Source organism: Eurypyga helias, unplaced genomic scaffold (genome assembly GCF_000690775.1).
Source record: "Eurypyga helias isolate BGI_N326 unplaced genomic scaffold, ASM69077v1 scaffold913, whole genome shotgun sequence".
NCBI lineage: Eukaryota > Metazoa > Chordata > Aves > Eurypygiformes > Eurypygidae > Eurypyga > Eurypyga helias.
This window is the reverse complement of record NW_010241645.1, coordinates 151,930-169,323: the sequence shown is the minus strand read 5'-3', so window position 1 is coordinate 169,323 and position 17,394 is coordinate 151,930. Positions and strand designations below refer to the sequence as shown.

The 17,394-nt window shown below is 36.5% G+C and overlaps 1 protein-coding gene across 1 annotated transcript in view; it reads right to left on the bottom strand.

Annotated features, from left to right (window-relative positions):
- SEMA3E (sema domain, immunoglobulin domain (Ig), short basic domain, secreted, (semaphorin) 3E) overlaps window positions 1–17,394 on the bottom strand; it is a gene marked incomplete at its 3' end in the record, with an annotated part of 120,574 nt that overhangs the window by 25,063 nt on the left and 78,117 nt on the right. Inside the window, exons 3-4 of the mRNA XM_010148799.1 lie at window positions 16,475–16,534; window positions 11,685–11,804 (exon numbers count right to left, since the gene is read on the bottom strand). Coding sequence (XP_010147101.1) covers window positions 11,685–11,804; window positions 16,475–16,534 — 180 coding nt within the window. The remainder of the gene's footprint in view (window positions 1–11,684; window positions 11,805–16,474; window positions 16,535–17,394) is intronic.

Genomic DNA, 17,394 nt, shown 5'->3' with positions numbered 1-17,394 from the left:
ATTTTCACTTGCAGGGTTACATCCTCTCACAGAGCACTTGCATTGAAGTCAGTTGCAATTTTGCTCTTGTTCTTTATGAGAATGACACTGAGACTCTTGTCCCAGAACAGGGGATTCACTGATTCCATGTACTCCAATTTTTTTCTAATATTATCTTAAAACCAAAGTAACAAAACTATAAAGTAACACATAGGAAAAACTGTGATTTAGAAACTTCATCAGGTTAGGTACACAGTCGTTCCCCCTTGCGGTTTTACTGACAGTCTTTAACGCCATGGAAATGAATGTAACTTAGGAAATCTCCAAGACAGTAACAGACTTTTTTCTGTACAAAATAAAATTTAAAAATATTTAACAGAGCAGGTGTGCTGTTTCTAAACAAAGAAAACATTGTTGCCTGTATGTACTTTCCCATTTATTCATATAATTGTTAAGTCTGGTTTAATCTTAATATTACGCCTCTAAATTCTGGCATTTTGCACATCCACATGCACATTCACACAGCCTAATGTAAGGGAACAAAGAAGTTATTTCAAAATTAATAAAATATGAGTTTTCTGGAGGACTTCAGTGTTGTAACTGGATTTTTTTTCTTGTGTGAGAAATTGAATACTGAGTGAATCTAGAAAAATTTTGTGACCACAATAGAAAGTGAAATGCAATGCACAGAATAAACCGCATTTTAACTTCCATTCTCTTTTGCATTATAATAGTTTTAGTATAAATTCACATGACACTTTTTTCAAATATTCTTTTGTTGTGTATTCACAAAACACTTCACATATTTTCTTTTTTCTCATGTATTCACTTATCTTTACACTTTTATTTTCATGTGAAAAGACATTCTCAATACACTATGCAGAGGCTTCTTTTAGGAAGGATGAACCTTGACTTCCACATTAAAAAAAATTCTGAAAAATCACAGAACATGTCTGTAAATCAGCAGAAAATATAATTCAAATAGAAGTCTCCAAAATGAACTCTCAACTCCATGACCTATTTTAATCTGTACACTTGCCTCAGCAAGAAGACATGTGGTAAAAGAGATATACAGTAGAATACTTTTTCTTTGCGTAACAGCAGAAAATAAGATACTGGGTCAGGCCTGAAAAGAAATCTCACATCATACAGCCTTTTGTATTTAATTTTGGTGCTAAGAAAAATGTGTATTAGCAGTATCTGGTAACTATAGTCCCAAATAATAGCTAGGTGCCTAATTGATATAAATCCATCTGACTCATTCAAGAAATTAAAAATCTAAACCAAATAGATAATTAATCAATACAATGGAATTTATATAAAAGGTTCTGTCTTCCAAATGCGTTAATAAGTTCCTGTTGCAACCTACTGGCCTGTTTAAGTCAGCATAACTCAGGCATGCAGATATATAGTTGAGTAAAACTAGGATGCTCCAACAGGGAAAGAACCTTCATTTTCTTGATGTAATATCTTCTTAAAAATATAGAAATAGTAAATTTCAAAAGGATCTGAGCACTGGCATAAAATTGCTCTGTGTGTTGTCGGAGGATTAGTAACTTTGCAAATCACACCTTCCATGTTCACCCAACTTTATTTTCTGAGCCAAATGGGGATACCGTATTAGGAATAGAGTCCTCAAAGAACTGGCTGAAATAGTCAGTTCTTTGCTATTTGACATAATTAAGATTATTTTGGAGGTAGCATTTCTTCTGAGGATCTGGTTTCAATCCTCTTTACTATTCAGTGACATACTGAAAAGATCAATCGTCCTATGGGATGAGAGTGCATAAAATATTACAGACATTAAATCCTCCCTAAAAATTCAGATGTATTTTTCAGGTCCATGCATTTTATTCCACAGTTAAATGATTAAGACACGTTGGGCTCCAATGTGAAAACATATTTAAAATCTGGAGCTATGTCAGACTGCTGTCTAGGTTTGCTAAAGGATTAACAATTTGTGACTTGTGTCATAATATCTGGCCTAAAGTGACAAAAATAATGTATTTCCCTGATTTAATGCACGTGAAATAGTCTGGCAATAGAGGGGAAAAAAAAAACCAAAACACCCACCAAACCACATAAGCCTGCATACAGAATTCACAGGCATTTATCTTTAGCAGTTCAGAGTGTTTAAGCAGAAGTGATTAACTTCTTCAGAATTTTAGGACACACCTTTGCATTACCCAGCTGGAAACTGGGTCCCATGGCATAGAATAGAACCTTCCACAAAATAACTTACTATTATAATGCACTACTGTGATTTAGTGTGTATGAAAGTTCCAGGGTCCACATAATGGGTCTCTGGAATGAAAAGGTTTGAACAAATGTGTATGGAGCTATAGTCTTGCAACCAGGTGAAAGAGGAGCTGAAGACAGTGCAAAATTTCTATCAAAAAGTGAAGCGATTTCTCTGGGGAAGAGAACGGTCTTTACAGAGCCTCGCTAGCCATTGCTTTCCCTTTTCCTTGATTTTGGCAGAAAAACATGTTGAGATTGTGAGGGTCACATTAGAGCACATACCAAATAAATTCCTCTCATCTAATGATTTTAATCATAACAACTGGAGACAAAGATTGGGGTGGGGGGTGGAAAGGAAGGATACAGCTCTGTAATTTGAGTTTACAGTCTAGGTTCTGGTGATGGATGGAGCAACAGATGTGTTGGGCATGGAGAGGACAAGAGCCGTATTCAACTGAGAATGGATTTCAGAAGGAAAGGAGATACCCTGGGGAAGTTCTCTCTGTTTCCATAGTGTGGAACCTTAGATAGCCAACAGTCCTTTTGCAGAGCTTCAACAGGGCATGCCAAAGTGGGCCATTCTGGAAGAAAGGGCAGAGGAGTAGATCCATTGCCTCTTGATGACAGATATGAACTGCAAGTAATACTTCTTCTTAGTTCTTTTTTATTCTAGAATAATTTTTCTGGATAGCTCTCAGTCAAATCAGAATAATTATCAGCCATAAAGTATGTAATCATTATATAATATTAAGGGGGTGTTTTATAAACCTGCAAAAATATTAACTAAACCCTGTCCTTGTTCAGTTTTTGCTAGCTTTAATTATGATGACTAACATCTTAGTGAACTGTACCTCCACTCCTCACACAATGCCATAGACTTCACCACGTGCCCTCACTTAGAAAAATACTCTCCCTCATAAATAAAGGTGGCAGAACCTAAAAATCATTATGCTGAGAGCTGGAATACTTTACCTATCCCATTAAATTACCACACAGGTGGAGTATTTCTTTCTTTCTCGGATAATAATATTATACCCCTGTATTGATTAATTCTCTCCTGGCCATCTGTCTTTAATCTTGCAAAGGGCAAGTTTAATACGATGGAAAATTCATTTCATATGGCTGATCAATTCACATTCTTAATCCGCCAAACTGAACTTAAACTTCACGCATGGCCATATTTAGACAGCATTCAAATGTAATGAATGTCATTCACCTCAAATTATGGATGGAGAGTACTGTCAGACAAACCTGTTGTCTGTTACAATGTGTAAGACCGACTGATAAGAACAACTGTGCTGATACAGAATACTTGGCTTTCTCCAGGGAATTTCACTTAGTACACAGCTATTTGATGAAACAATATACATTGTAGAATTATTGAGAAATATAACAATTATATGTTGATGTACATCAGCAGTTTATTAGGTATGCATTAATGAATCCTCCTTTATTGAAGGTTTCCCTGAATTTTATTTTGATAGAAAGAAGATTTTTCAATTCAGCAGTGATTTTAAAAATCACATGATTTTTTTCATAGTACAGTTTACTGAAACACTGGAGTGGGGCATAAATAATGAAGAGAAAATGTTAATGAGATCTCTGGGTGCGTTCAGGTTATGGAATGCTCTCAATACTCCATTAAAGAACAGAAGGTAGCAAAGTAAATTTTAATACAACCCTATTCTGTCTGGGAATAGGGAGCACAGTTTTTATCTGAAGTACATCAGAATGTCCTGGAAGATGGAGGTTCAGATCCTTGTTTAGATTACTTTCATGTATTAGGCTGAGGTGCCTCATTTATGATCTTTGACATGCCAGGTGCCTTTTTACAGCTGGCAGTGACAGGCATCTCTAGAAATATCTTTATCAACCTTGTCACATGAGACTGCTAATTAGGTACCTCAACTAAGTGTGTAAACTGGGATAACTTTGGTTTCCAAAGAACTTTAGGTCAAGTGCAAAATGCTAAAAAGAGACTTCTCATTGCAATGCTGTGCCAAGACATCAGCACTTGAGTCTTTGAAAAGTGGAATCTCAAACAGAGGTAGGGTAGTGACCTGGTCTGTATACACACCATCAAATAACATGTCCGGTCTTAGTGTCTGCACTTCCAGAACATGTGAAAATACTGCAGAGAGGTCACAGGAAGGATACAAATATGATTGAGGAATCCTTGTGATAGGAGGTTTAAGAAGCTATATTTATTCAGCTTATCAAAAGAAGTGAAGAGGTGGCTTGATCTTTGTACATAGGTACTTACACGTGGAAAAGATGTGGAAAAGATAGTGGGAGACTTTTCAACTTTGCTATCAAAGGCATATCAAGCTTAAATGACAGGAAGTTGTAATTAGATAAATTCAAGCTTGAGTAAGTAGCTATTCCCCAACATTAAAAGTAATTAAATATTAGGACAGCTTACCAGAGAAACAGCAGAGCTACCATTATCAGGATTGCCCTTTCTTCATTATCGTTACTGAGCTTCACATACACAGCTGTTCATTAAAGTAATTATTATAGCCCAAACATCTTCAGTTTCTCACATAACCATTTGCATTGGTACGGAAAGAACTGCTTCACTCTGTTTCACAAGATGTTTGTCTTGAAACTGTTTTTTGAACATTCAGAGATTGGCCAGATGCTGAAGTTGGCCTGTTATTTGAGCTGGTGCAGAAAACCTTTTTCATGTGTTGTTTGGCTAGTACATTCTCATTTTCTTAGGAGTACGTAGGTAAGCCATGGGTTCAGTAAGAAATACTTCTTCAGTTTAAGGCTGATGTGGGTCTTAGCTTTTTCTTTTTGCCTTTCACAGCACAGCAACTTTATTGTATGCTGTAAGCATGAGGGTAATCTGCACCTAATTAATTTCCTGCCTATTATGAGTTTAGGTACCATTTTAGTATCTCTTGAAATGTATGCATATTCAACTTCCAAAACCTGAGATGCTTTAATCTAACTGAAATCTGGAGGTTTTGGCTGTTTTGGTGCAGTTTGACAGCCTGTGATGTGGGCATTCAGACTAGAAAATATAATGAACCCCACAGGTAAAAAATTCTATGACGCCATGTTGCTTACTTGGCAGCACCTCATATATATGAAGACGTGATACTGGTTTAAACATCACCCAGCTTAATGACTAATTTCACATGAACTATAGATGCAGAGGACTGCAATAAATAAGCAATTTTGTAGTATTTAGGATTGCAGATTATATTCCATAAATACAGTGACTTGAAAAACCTGCAAAGATTTATTGGCTGATTTTCTAACTGGTGACTTTTTCTTCGTGCAGAGGGACACTATGTCTCTGAGAAAATATTTTCAGGGCAAGAATTTGTCACACATTCTGTCTAATGAAGGGCTGACCAACACCCACTTCTGTTTGGTCAGTGAAACCAGATGTTCCGCCTCCTTAATCCTCTGCAAACTGAGAGCGCAGATGAGGTAATAGGAAAAAGCATGGAGAGGGAGTAACTGGACAGATCAATGCTTGTTTTGATTATAAAAATATGTCAGATACAATATCCTAAAATAATAGATATAAATATGTATACAATTTTGTTTCTTAACTAAGCTGAAAGAATGATGATATTACCAAATGCTGGTCATGAGCAGAAAAATTATGTCATGTAAAAGTTAAACTGAGAGATGACTGGAACATTCTCTCTTTAACTTCTATGTCAATTCACTTCAGTTTCTTAAAGCAAGAGCTGAGGAGCTCATGTCGCCTGCATTTGTCTGGTATGGAGAGGCAGATGGAAAACTTATTGCACAGCTGAACTTTATTCTGTTTTTGCTTTGAATCACAGAATATGTAGAAAAAGAAGTTCTCTTTCCTTCATCCAATGAAATAGAAGTAATTCCAACTTGACTGAACTCTAAGAAAACAAGTATTCCTGCTTCTTCATGAAAGACAATTCCTTTATTACAAGTCTTAAAGACTTAGAATTGAAAATTGTTGTTCCCTGATAAGCAGAATCATCATCTGGCTAACTGAACAGGAAATCGCATATTAAGGAATACATCAGATTAGTAACACTTAGGAGAGACTCCCAGAAGTTACCAGTGCATTTTGTGGAAAGGGTGACTGTCATGGTTTAACCCCCGCCAGCAACTAAGCACCACACAACCGCTTGCTCATGTCCTCCTTCCCCAGTGGGATGAGAGAGAGAGTAGGAGGGAAAGGTAAGAAAACTCACAGGTTAAGAACAGTTTAATAATTGAAAATAAAATAAATACAATAATGATACTAATTATACTCATACTACTACTACTATGTAATTAAAATGCTACTATTACTACTACTTCTACTACTACTCCTCCTCATATGTAATGAAAAGGAGAACAACAATAGAAAGAAAAAAAACCAACCACTCACCATCTGCCAACTGATGCTCAGCCAGTCCCAGAAGAGCCAGAGCCATAGCCAGAACCAGAAACAGCCTGAGAGACCTGAGAGTCCCAAGAGCCAAATCCCTCAGTCACCTCCCCACAACTAACATACTGAGCTGACCTGGCTGTATCCCCTCCCAGCTACTTGTAGAGAAGGAGCTGGGAACACAGGTGCTGTATGAGAAACTAAAGAAGTTCTCAGCACAAATCCAAAACATAGCCTCATACTAGCTACTGTAAAGAGAATTAACTCTGTCCCAAACAAACCAGCACCAGTTGAGGAATTGAAAATGGTACTCTACCAGCTCAGTGTACATATTAAAAATTTACAGTGTGTTCTGGATGAAAAATTATTCCCACAACTTTCATTCCTTCAGCAAGTTTTGCCTTCCTGTCCAGGAATCAGCTCTATCTTGTCACCATATAGTTTGCAGAAACTTGTGATGTTATTTCTGCACATTGTTTTCTTTTGGAATTTCCACTCATTTTGCAGGCCCTGTGGAGGCAGACCAACCTCTTTATCTGTGTTTGGTGGAACTCCCATCTGGAGTTCTTTAAGGTGCTTTGTGACTTAGTTAATAAGGCAGTTTGGATCATTGGAAGGCCTCTGTGGCACCCCTAAAACCTGTTGCTCTTCTGAATACATAGCTCATTAAGACAAAATCATTGCCTAACTGCTGATAGTTCATCTGATTCATCTAGGTTTGAAGGTTGAAGGTTTTCATCATTCACCTAGGGTATTTTCAGCTGTAGAGAACAGTAGTGGAATACTGGTTTACTAGCAGCTAGATGTGGAAAAACAGACTGAGACAGAAAACACTTCTCCCCTTACTCATCTTCTACTGCCAAAACTGAGTTTACATAACTGCAACAGGAAGAGACTGAATGCAACTACTTCACCCCTCCCCACACCTTATTGTCACCAAAGGCAACAGGAGTGACAAATGTCAATTTGGTGAGAATGAAAACAGAGTAAATATTTTTTTCTGCACTTATCTTCATCTTGTATATTTGTCTTGAGGATTTATCTCTGGGGTTTTTTTATCACAGACTTGGGAAAGATGCATATTCAATTCATCAGGGGAAATTTGGGGTGGAGGATCTATGACTCTTGTTTTGTTCAGAAAAAAAAGTTGATTTTACTGAAATGAACTCTCCTTCATTTCTGGATGAAAGACAAATACAAACTGGATGAACCCATCCTTTTCTGACCTGCGTAGATTTTTTACATTTGGAAACATTTCATGAAATCAGTGATAATGAACTCACTCACTGGCTGGCAATTAACATGTTTATGGGTTTTTTGAACATGATTTTGAAATATACACTTTTGCAACCACCCATAGTTCTTCTGTCTGCAAAGTCAGCACTCCTATTTTTCAAATTTGTAATTTATTTCTAAATGGCAGAAAAATGTTGGGCAATTTTCTGAAATGTTTAAATTTGGGAAAACAACATTCATCAGTGTCAAAGTAATTAGAAAGAAAAAGATAAAAAGCTTCATGTTGCTGTCAGTGACTATTTTCTGGAGAGACTGGTTAGGGGAACAGACATTTTTACTGTTTTTTTTTGAGAAACTTAAAGGTTCTGATTTTCATTAAGTTCCCATGATTAAGGATCTACCAGTGATGCAATAAATTCTTACTTTTGGAGACAAAAATCTTTTGCCTTCACTATTTGTTGTGAAGAGTTTAGTGTTCTGCAAGACACAGCTTGAAAGTATTTGAATTCATGAAGAGTGAATCTAGCTCTGTTAGCTAGGTCTTCTATAAGGGCTCCCTTTTTACTTCCCGCCCTTTATGCTTCAACATGTTTGCAGAGTGTTAATGTTCAAATGTATATAAGCCCTAAATACACCTGGTGGTACAACAGAATCTAAAAAAACTTTCTGTTCAGCCAGCTGCATTTTAAGAATTGCATACAACTGCATATTATAAGCCAGCATTCACCCTTCAAATAAAAAGTCTGGGTTTTACTAGGTTTTTAAGAAACATGTTTTCATTCCTGTCGAGAAATCGAATAGTATCATTATATTTTTAAGAATGTTTCTTTTGTTACTCTCCCTTCCATGACAGTCAGACAGTGAGAAAGAGGGAAGAGAGGCGAGATGGGAGAAATGGGGAGACAGTCATCAGAAGTCATGAGACACTGATACTTTGACCAGGGAGATTAGCAAACAGGGGCTGAACTGCAGTTTTCAGAGGAAGGCTCTTGTCCCTTCACTTCCTGCAGTTACATGATGTCTTTATCAGTCAAAGAAAGCAAGATTACGATTTGCCCACTCAATCACATAGCATGTGTTATTTTTAACCTACCATACACATGGCACCTGTCTTTTCTAATCCTGATGGTCAGCTTTTCAGATAACAGAAACTAATACAACTGCTTATTAGTGTAGCAAATGTATTTCCTGTTGGTCTACACAAACAAAAAAAATGGTAATTTTCCCATGACATCAGTGTGGGTAAAATTTTAGAGCTTCAGTTTAAAAAAAGAGAATAATAAACAAAAAGAAGGGAAGGAAGGACAGTGATACATCCGTATGTAGGATCATGGGCCACACGTTCTTATATACAAATCTTGTTTCTCATTTTTTGTTTGCTTTGTTTCTATTTTTATTAGCCTGTTTCTTATGCTTTCTTAAATAGTGTTCCTAAATATACAGACATTGCTTCCTTTAAACAGTACCAGGAAGCCTGACAGGAGGTTCATGAGTGGAGCAGAAGAGACATGCAAAGCTGTCTTATTTTAAATTGTTTAGTATTTAGTCCCTTCCTCAATTTTAGAAGAGAGTGCATTTCTGCAGTTCAAATAACATCAAATGTAAGTGCCATGATGGGGTCTTAGCTTCTCAAGATGCGTCTGGTTTTAACATCAGTTGGAGGTATACAGCACGAATTGGATCTTTGGTCTGGTCATGTGGTTCTAGTTTGGTCTGTGAACGGGGTGCATCTTTACTCAGAAAATCATATTCAGACTTCTTTTACTAAAGTAAATAACTTGATTTATATGAGTACACTTTAAAAAACATTATATCTGCAATTAATATTTATTTGAACCAAGTGCTCATTTAAAATCAGCTCCACCCCCTGTCCTCTGATTTCCTGTTGTTCTGACCAATAGACCAATCACCAATATGTAGGTATGGGACAAGCTTTAACTGTAGCTGCTTTAAATCATTATGTACAAAGCTGTTGGTAAATGTGGAGGACAACAACTGAAGTGATGTAAAAGACAAAATAAAACCCGTTTGGGTTTGGAAAGCTTAAGCTGAAATTTGTGAGAAAAAGGAACTGGAGGAAACATTATTTATAAACTGATAATCTGAGTTATTCTGATGTGGAATAACTGAAAAAGAAACAAACATAATTAAAAAAATTATCCTTAATTTTCTAGGATATAGGGGAATTTTTCCAATTTATCCATGTTCAGTTGCATAAACCATGAAACACAGCAGTTTCATCTTTTCTTTTCTATATATATGTACACACATCAACTGAGTATTTATAAGGTAGCATAAAGTTTTTGGCAAATATTCAGAAATATCTGAAAAAGGAAAGGAAAGCGCTTGTGACTTTATCAGTTTTGAAACTATTTTTTGTCATGCTCATCCATAAGGTTGTTCTTTATGGTCACTCTGTATTATTAATATGTACAAAATTGAACATGTCTCCAATGTGGATTCATGTAATTGCAATTAGCTTGAAAACCCCACTCCTGGCCATATTGGGAAGCGAGAACTCTTGGATGGTGCTTTATCATCAGGTGCATGAAAAGTGCTGAGCTTTAGTGGGAGACATCACTACATGTGAACCAACTAAGCAAGACCATTGTCCAGCATCTCTTCCTGATATTTGGCAGTAGAAGCCAATCTCACCTTTGGGCTACGGTCCCACCTCACCAAGAATCCCTGTGACCAAGAATCCCTGGTCAGATTCCTGAAGCTGTCATCACATGTGCATCTGTAACAGCCTAGTGCAATCCTCCTCTGACTGCAGGGCAGCTCAGATAGCAGTGGTATCCCTTACCAGTGGTTTTACCTTGTAACCAAATAAATGATTTCTTCGGCATTACTAAGTATATGATAAGGGGTAACTATGAGTGTCCAATTTTCAGTTATTCTGGACTTCCAAGGTCCAGACCTAGTAAAGTAATGTAAAACTTGTCCACAAATTCCATCTGATAACAACTGCAGAAACTCAGCCCTTTAAGAAGGCTTTTTTTATGTCAGGAATTTAAAAAATATATACATAAACGCCCTACATATTTTAGACTGGAAATGGAAATACAATGAAACAAAGATGCAAGGAAGCAGAATGTCAGGAGGACCAACCAGTCAGCAATTTGGCCTTCACGTAGCAACACATAGATTGCATATAATGAGGATTATGTTGAAAGTGTAAGGAGGCATATACATTACTTTAAAATGAGAAATTGGTAATTTTGCTGATTCCTTAACCCTGATATAACAGAGACAGAAAGGATCCAGTTTTCTGAAAAATCCAGACAAATGCTCTTTTTGCATATTAAATACATTGACCAAATTTATTATATGCTGCACTTAATGATCTTCTCTGAAGTGCTGTTTCACTCAGCTACAAGTGTCATTAAGGAGCTAGCACACACTTGCTGGATATGATCAACCAAAAGAAGCTGAATTTAACAAAAAATTATTAAGGTATTCCATGTGTCATCAAACAAATATGTATTTTTTTATATGGCATAGCGTTTCTTCTTTTTTTTTATAAAAGCCCCCAGATTTAGATAAAACCCCCAATATATTTAATAATTTTTGGAAATAATTGCTCTATGAGCTTATCTAGTAATGAAATTCTAAGATGAAAATTACTTTGAGTTCTTTGCATAATTCTTCAAAATATACTTTCAATCATGAGTGAGTTCATCTAGTCACAAACTGAATTGTAGACCAGCATTACATTTCATCAGTGAAAATATCTTACATGATTTGTATGAGAACCCTGAGCACTCAGATTTAAATATTTGTTTTTAACCATAGGGGCTTTGCAGGAATCCAGACCAAAAGAGTCACTACTGTAAAACAGATTTCTTACCTCTGATGGATGTCCAGCTCTAACAAAAGTACAGAGCGGATCAAAAGCTCCTGTTCCACAAGCCAGAAGATGTGTTCTATTGTATCGGTGAAGGACACGGATGTAATTTGCACATTCATCCTAGTTTACATAAAAAATTAACATAGGGAAATATTAGCAGTTTTGAAGACTTTTACAAAATACATCAGGTACCCTTAGGTGATATTTGGCATATCAAAACTTTCTATACTGTTAAATATAACATCTTATTTCTCCTACTTCATGCTAGTACCTCAGTGCCACCAAAATCATGGATTGATACTTTCGATATAAAAAAAGCAAATTTAGAGCACTGGTTTATTACAACTGATTTTAAGTGCTTAAGTAGTTAAAAGTTGCTATGTTATAAAACACACTTGTGTTTCCTTAGTCTCAGATATATTCTGCAAATCTAAATGTTTGTTTTACTAAATATTTTTGATGCACTAGATATTAGACTCAATGCATGAGATGTGAATAGTCAGCAAATGAGTTCCCTCTCAAGTTAAATAAACTTTATCTTAAGATAACACTTAATTCTTATGTTTTTTACCATAAGACCACTGCACCAGTAATTTCTTGTGTAATTAATTGTTAATCAATATGTTTTTATATTCTATAGTCTCATGCTTTATCTGTTCCCACTGTTGAAATCCTCCTTTGAAGAAGAAATTATTAATTTTCCCCAAGGCAATATTCTGGGGCTCATTAGTGTATTTGCAGTTTCATAAATATTACAATTAAAAAATTTTCAAACATGCCTTTGAGATGTGGGGTCATTATCCTCTCTGTGCTAAATTAGAAATGGAGACAGTGAGATAAAAGTATGCATTGATTTTGGACTCCTGGGACTCAGTCTTACAGAGTATTTAACATTTTGCAATAATTTCTAGGTTTGGAGCAAAATTTTTATTCATTTACATTCATTGCTCAACATTTATTCAACTCAGACCCTGGGTTTTAAAGCAGTCACATTAAGTTTAAAGAGACAATTATAATGGGATTAATCTTAGCTGACTTCAGTTATTCTAAAGTTTAGGCATGCAATTTATGATATTCTCCAAGGCTTTTTCAATAGTCAACGAAGAAGGCCAGACATCTCCTAAAGGCAATTAATTCTGTCCTAAAATAAATGTGTAAAACAGAGTGGAGGAATTTCCTTTTTGAAAAATTGCTGTCCGCTGCCGATTACTCTAGTTTTCAGACTGCTATATTTATATGAGAACATTTGCAAGAACTTAATGTCGTGGAGAATGAGTCTGTGGCAGGGCCATGGGCAGAATTCAGCTGTTGCAAACCCACAATGAGTTCAAAACTAAGAAACCACCTTCTTTCTTCAAAATCTTGTGTCATGCAGTGTAAATCTCCTTTGCTACATGATTCTCCTTAACCATTCACCTTGAAGATATATCATGCTAACTGAAAGAAGAGGGTGACCTACAGAAGCGGGTAACCTGTTGTGTAGTTAAATATTTATATGCAAAGGGCAAATCAACTTTGTAATATCTTACTTTTGGATTTTTAATTCATTTATTACTTTTTTAAAAAGGAAACTAAAAAAAAAAATAAGGGTCTTTCTTCACATGGTATCCACATGATCCCTCACGCGGACAAAGTTTTTTAGACCCACTAAAAAACCTGCTACTTAAATTGTCAGAAAAATTGAGAGAAAAATTAGTTGAGAGTAGTAGGATGTGAATCCCTATACATGGATCAGCGCTCAGAGGTGACCACTTTGCATTTCACGAACGTTTGCTAACTGGTGGTAGCAGAATGGTAACACACAGGAATTTCATGGTGCTCTGCTGTTTTCAAATAGATGGGCACTGATGCTGCTCCTCATTCTTCCTCCCCTCCAAGTCTGACCTTCCTGACTTATCCCCTCTGTTCTCTCTCAGTGGTGGTCTGGTCTTTACTCCATGTTTTCCTTTTATATCCACATATGCCTGCAGCTCTTGATCTTAGTCTCAACAGCAACGTGGAGGAAGAGAGATCTTGGGATTTTTTTTAATGGGCAAAAGATTACACATTTTTCTCATGTGTGCCTTCATAAAAATGCCTAAAATTTTCTCCAGAAAAAACAGGATGAGGCAGATGCCAAATATAGAAAAAAGTCACTCTAAATGGATAGATCTATCATTTATAAACAAATGAAAAAGGTGCTATTCTGGGAAGTTTCAGACAACTAACGAGGCATTACTGCTGACCCTACTAATAATATCCTGTACACATAAAAAGGAAGAGATGCATCATCCAAGTGAACATTAAAATAAGTTTTCTTCCTACTATATTAATTAATTAAATGATGTGATTTTCTTTAGGAAGCTCTGTAGACATATTAATAGGTCTGTGGAATTTTATCCATCTGAAACTTCTCAGTTAGTCATCACTACGGAATTTGATTTCTATATCTGAATGATTTGCAGTACTGATAAAATAAGTGAAAGGATCAAAAGCTCTTAATCCACAAGCCAACAGGTGTTTTCCCTGGCACACTGGATGAGAGCAGAAGGATTTTTTCCTTCACTTGATCCACATCAGAGAAGTGTGGCCTGAATTTAAAATGATGCACATATTGTTAAGACAAGGCTTTTCTAGCTGTCCTATTAAGGCCGTCACAAGCTCTCTGAAACTGTTTATGAGTACAGTACTTGCAATTTTACTCCTACAAGATGAACTGATAGTTTTTAAAGTTTGTAAGAGCTTGTAAAAGAGGCCTGTTCTGTTATATAGACAGAGGTAGCAGGGAACACATTAATTACCTCAACACTGAGATGCCTATCGCAACATTTTCAGTTCTATTAATTATGTTTGTTATCCTCCAAGTTTCAGAACTTTTGTAAAAGAAAATAAAGAAGCAGCATTGAAATAAGCAAAAAAGTTTGAAAGAGCACTGATGAGTCATTTTTTTCTGAGACTTTACAGTGTGAAAAACAGCATTCAGAACTTAGAACCAGCGAAGAGTTGACTTTAAGACATACTGCCATTAAGCAAATATTGGTTTATGGCTACAAAAATGGAGGTGAAAAGAAAAATCATAGGAAAACTTTTGATTCTAATTTAGATTCCTTTCAAGTTGAGCAATTTAACTTAGTGAATACTGAGCATGCTAATGAAAATTACTAAAGTTTCCCTGGAATTAATTGGTCATTCATTCACATAGTCCCACACATAATTAGGTCTCATGTGAGGATCAGAATACAGTTTGGTATTGTTCGTGATTACAGTATGTCCAGCTTTTACAATTTCAACATGTTTTTCTTAAAGACTCCACTTCTGGAGTCTTGTGATTAGTTAAAATTTCTGTGATTTTCTTTTAAAAAATTAAGACACCTAACTTTCACAGTACAGAGAGATGTGGGAAACATATGAAGTTCTTTAAATGATCACATTTATTACAATGCACATTTGCAACACACTCTATTATAAAAGATTTTGATTTTTAGAAAATTTCCTGAGTCTGAGGGGGTACCTTTACATTACATTGGAACAACAATACATATTTCTGTACTTAACCCAAAGAATATTGTCAAAGTAGCAGTAAATAAATCCCTTCATGTAGTGGTAAAGGGAAGATGACAGAGCTTTAACTGTAATAACAGCCTATACTGAGAGGTACTATTAAATAAAGCTCACAGAATTTAGCTTTTGGATTCATTTAATATGACCACAAAGTTTGGATAATGTAGAAAAACACCATTTTCAACCCAAGCCACCTAAAATTCTCCAGTGTACAAAAGCATCCAGAAAAATGCAATGAATTTTTAAGATACCTCAAAGTGGATCAGTTCCAGGCCAGGTGAGTGTCATGATGGTCTATTATTATTAATATTTTCCAATCTGGTTCATCAACTCTCTCGTTGTGGAAAGTTCTCATGCTTATACTTTAACAGGAATCTTTATAGCTTCCTAATCTTCACTGGGAATATGTTGTGGTTATCATCAAGGCTGCCTGTTTGCTGCAACTGTGTGGGAAAACTGTGCATGCGCCCTTCTGAGTCCTACGTTCCTGTCACTGTTGCTGTAAAACTATCATCATTTTCTAATCCTTTGGTACAGTATGAGCTCTCTCAGCCATGAGATTTATTAGGTGTTATAGTGGCTGTGTGTTTGTGAGGTGTAGATAATGAGCTTGGTGCACTGCAAAATTAAAAGAGAGCTCCCATCTAGAAGAACTTTCATCCTGTGGTGCCAATGCGATCAGCTGCTGTGTGTCAGTGAGCTTTCAGGTCTTTCCCCGGGACCTGATTAGAGTCAAAACACTGGGTCACAACAACAGAACAGTCTGGGGGCTCATTAAAACAGAATATTTTTATTAATAAACCATAAAACCTATAGGGAAAAATATTTTAGAATATATTTCAGAATTACTTATAATTTAACTGCCATTTTGAAAGCATTCTGGAGAATGTGAATTTTAAAGATTAAAATGCAAAAAAATTTGAATGGAAAAGGTATCCTATCTGTATGATAAGAAAGGGAAATAGAAATGGGAAAAGAAGATTATTAAAGTACGTTCTTTGAGATCATCAGAAAAAGAATTAAGAGAAAGTTCAGATGATCCAAACTCTTTATTGCCTGTTTTGAGCTGCTGTGAAAAGCAATTAAACTAATAATTTAGTGTGTTCAGAGTAGTTACATGTTTTTAATCTGCAACACTTAGAATTATGTCTGTGCTATGATCTCTCATGTATAGGAATGCCTGAATCTTTGTTTTGGACCATCCACTTGTATAATTAAAGTATATTAGATTTGTAATTAATGATACTTACAGCATCTCTTCCTTTAATTAGGCATTCTTCTGCCTGTAGAGGTGTACTAGGCCAATGGATCTGAGGAAAAATAAATAAGTTAATAATTAGACCGCCCCCAAACAGAAAATCATTCATTTTGAAGTTTGTCATGTCAATCCAACTTTTTCACTGCTTTTCGTGTGAAAGTCTTGTAGCAGACAATTATAGAATCACAGAACATCCCAGTTTGCAAAGAACCTCAAAAGATCATCTGGTCCAACATTTCATGGGAAAGGGAGCCTAGATGAGATTATTTAGCATCCTTTCTTATCACATCTTTAAAATCTGCAGTGATGCAGACTCCACCACATCACTGGGAAAGTAGATTCAGTGATTAATTTTTCTCACTGTAAAGAATTTCTTTATTATTTCCTGGTGCAACTTGTTGCATTGGGTTTGTATGACAAGGTTTTGATGGGGGAGGGGGGGGCACAGGGATAGCTTCTGTGAAAAGCTGCTAGACGCTTCCCCTAGGTCTGATAGAGTCAATGCCAGCTGGCTCCAAGACGGACCCACTGCTGGCCAAGGCTGAGCCCATCAGGGAAGGTGGTAACACCTCTGGGATAACTTGTTTAAGAAGGGGAGAAAGTTGCTGCACATCAGCAGCTGCAGCATGAGAGTGGAGTGAGAATGTGTGAGAGAATCAGCTCTGCAGACACCCAGGTCAGTGGAGAAGGAGGAGGAGGTGGTGCTCCAGGTGCTGGAGCAGTGATTCCCCAGCAGCCCATGGTGAATCCGGCTGTGCCCTGCAGCCATGGAGGGTCACAGTGGGGCAGAGACTCACCTGCAGCCTGGGGAGACCCCCACACTGGAGCAGGGGGATACCCAAAGGAGTCTGTGACCCAATGGGCAGCCCATACTGGAGCAGGTTTCTGGCAGGAGCTGTGGCCCCATGGAGA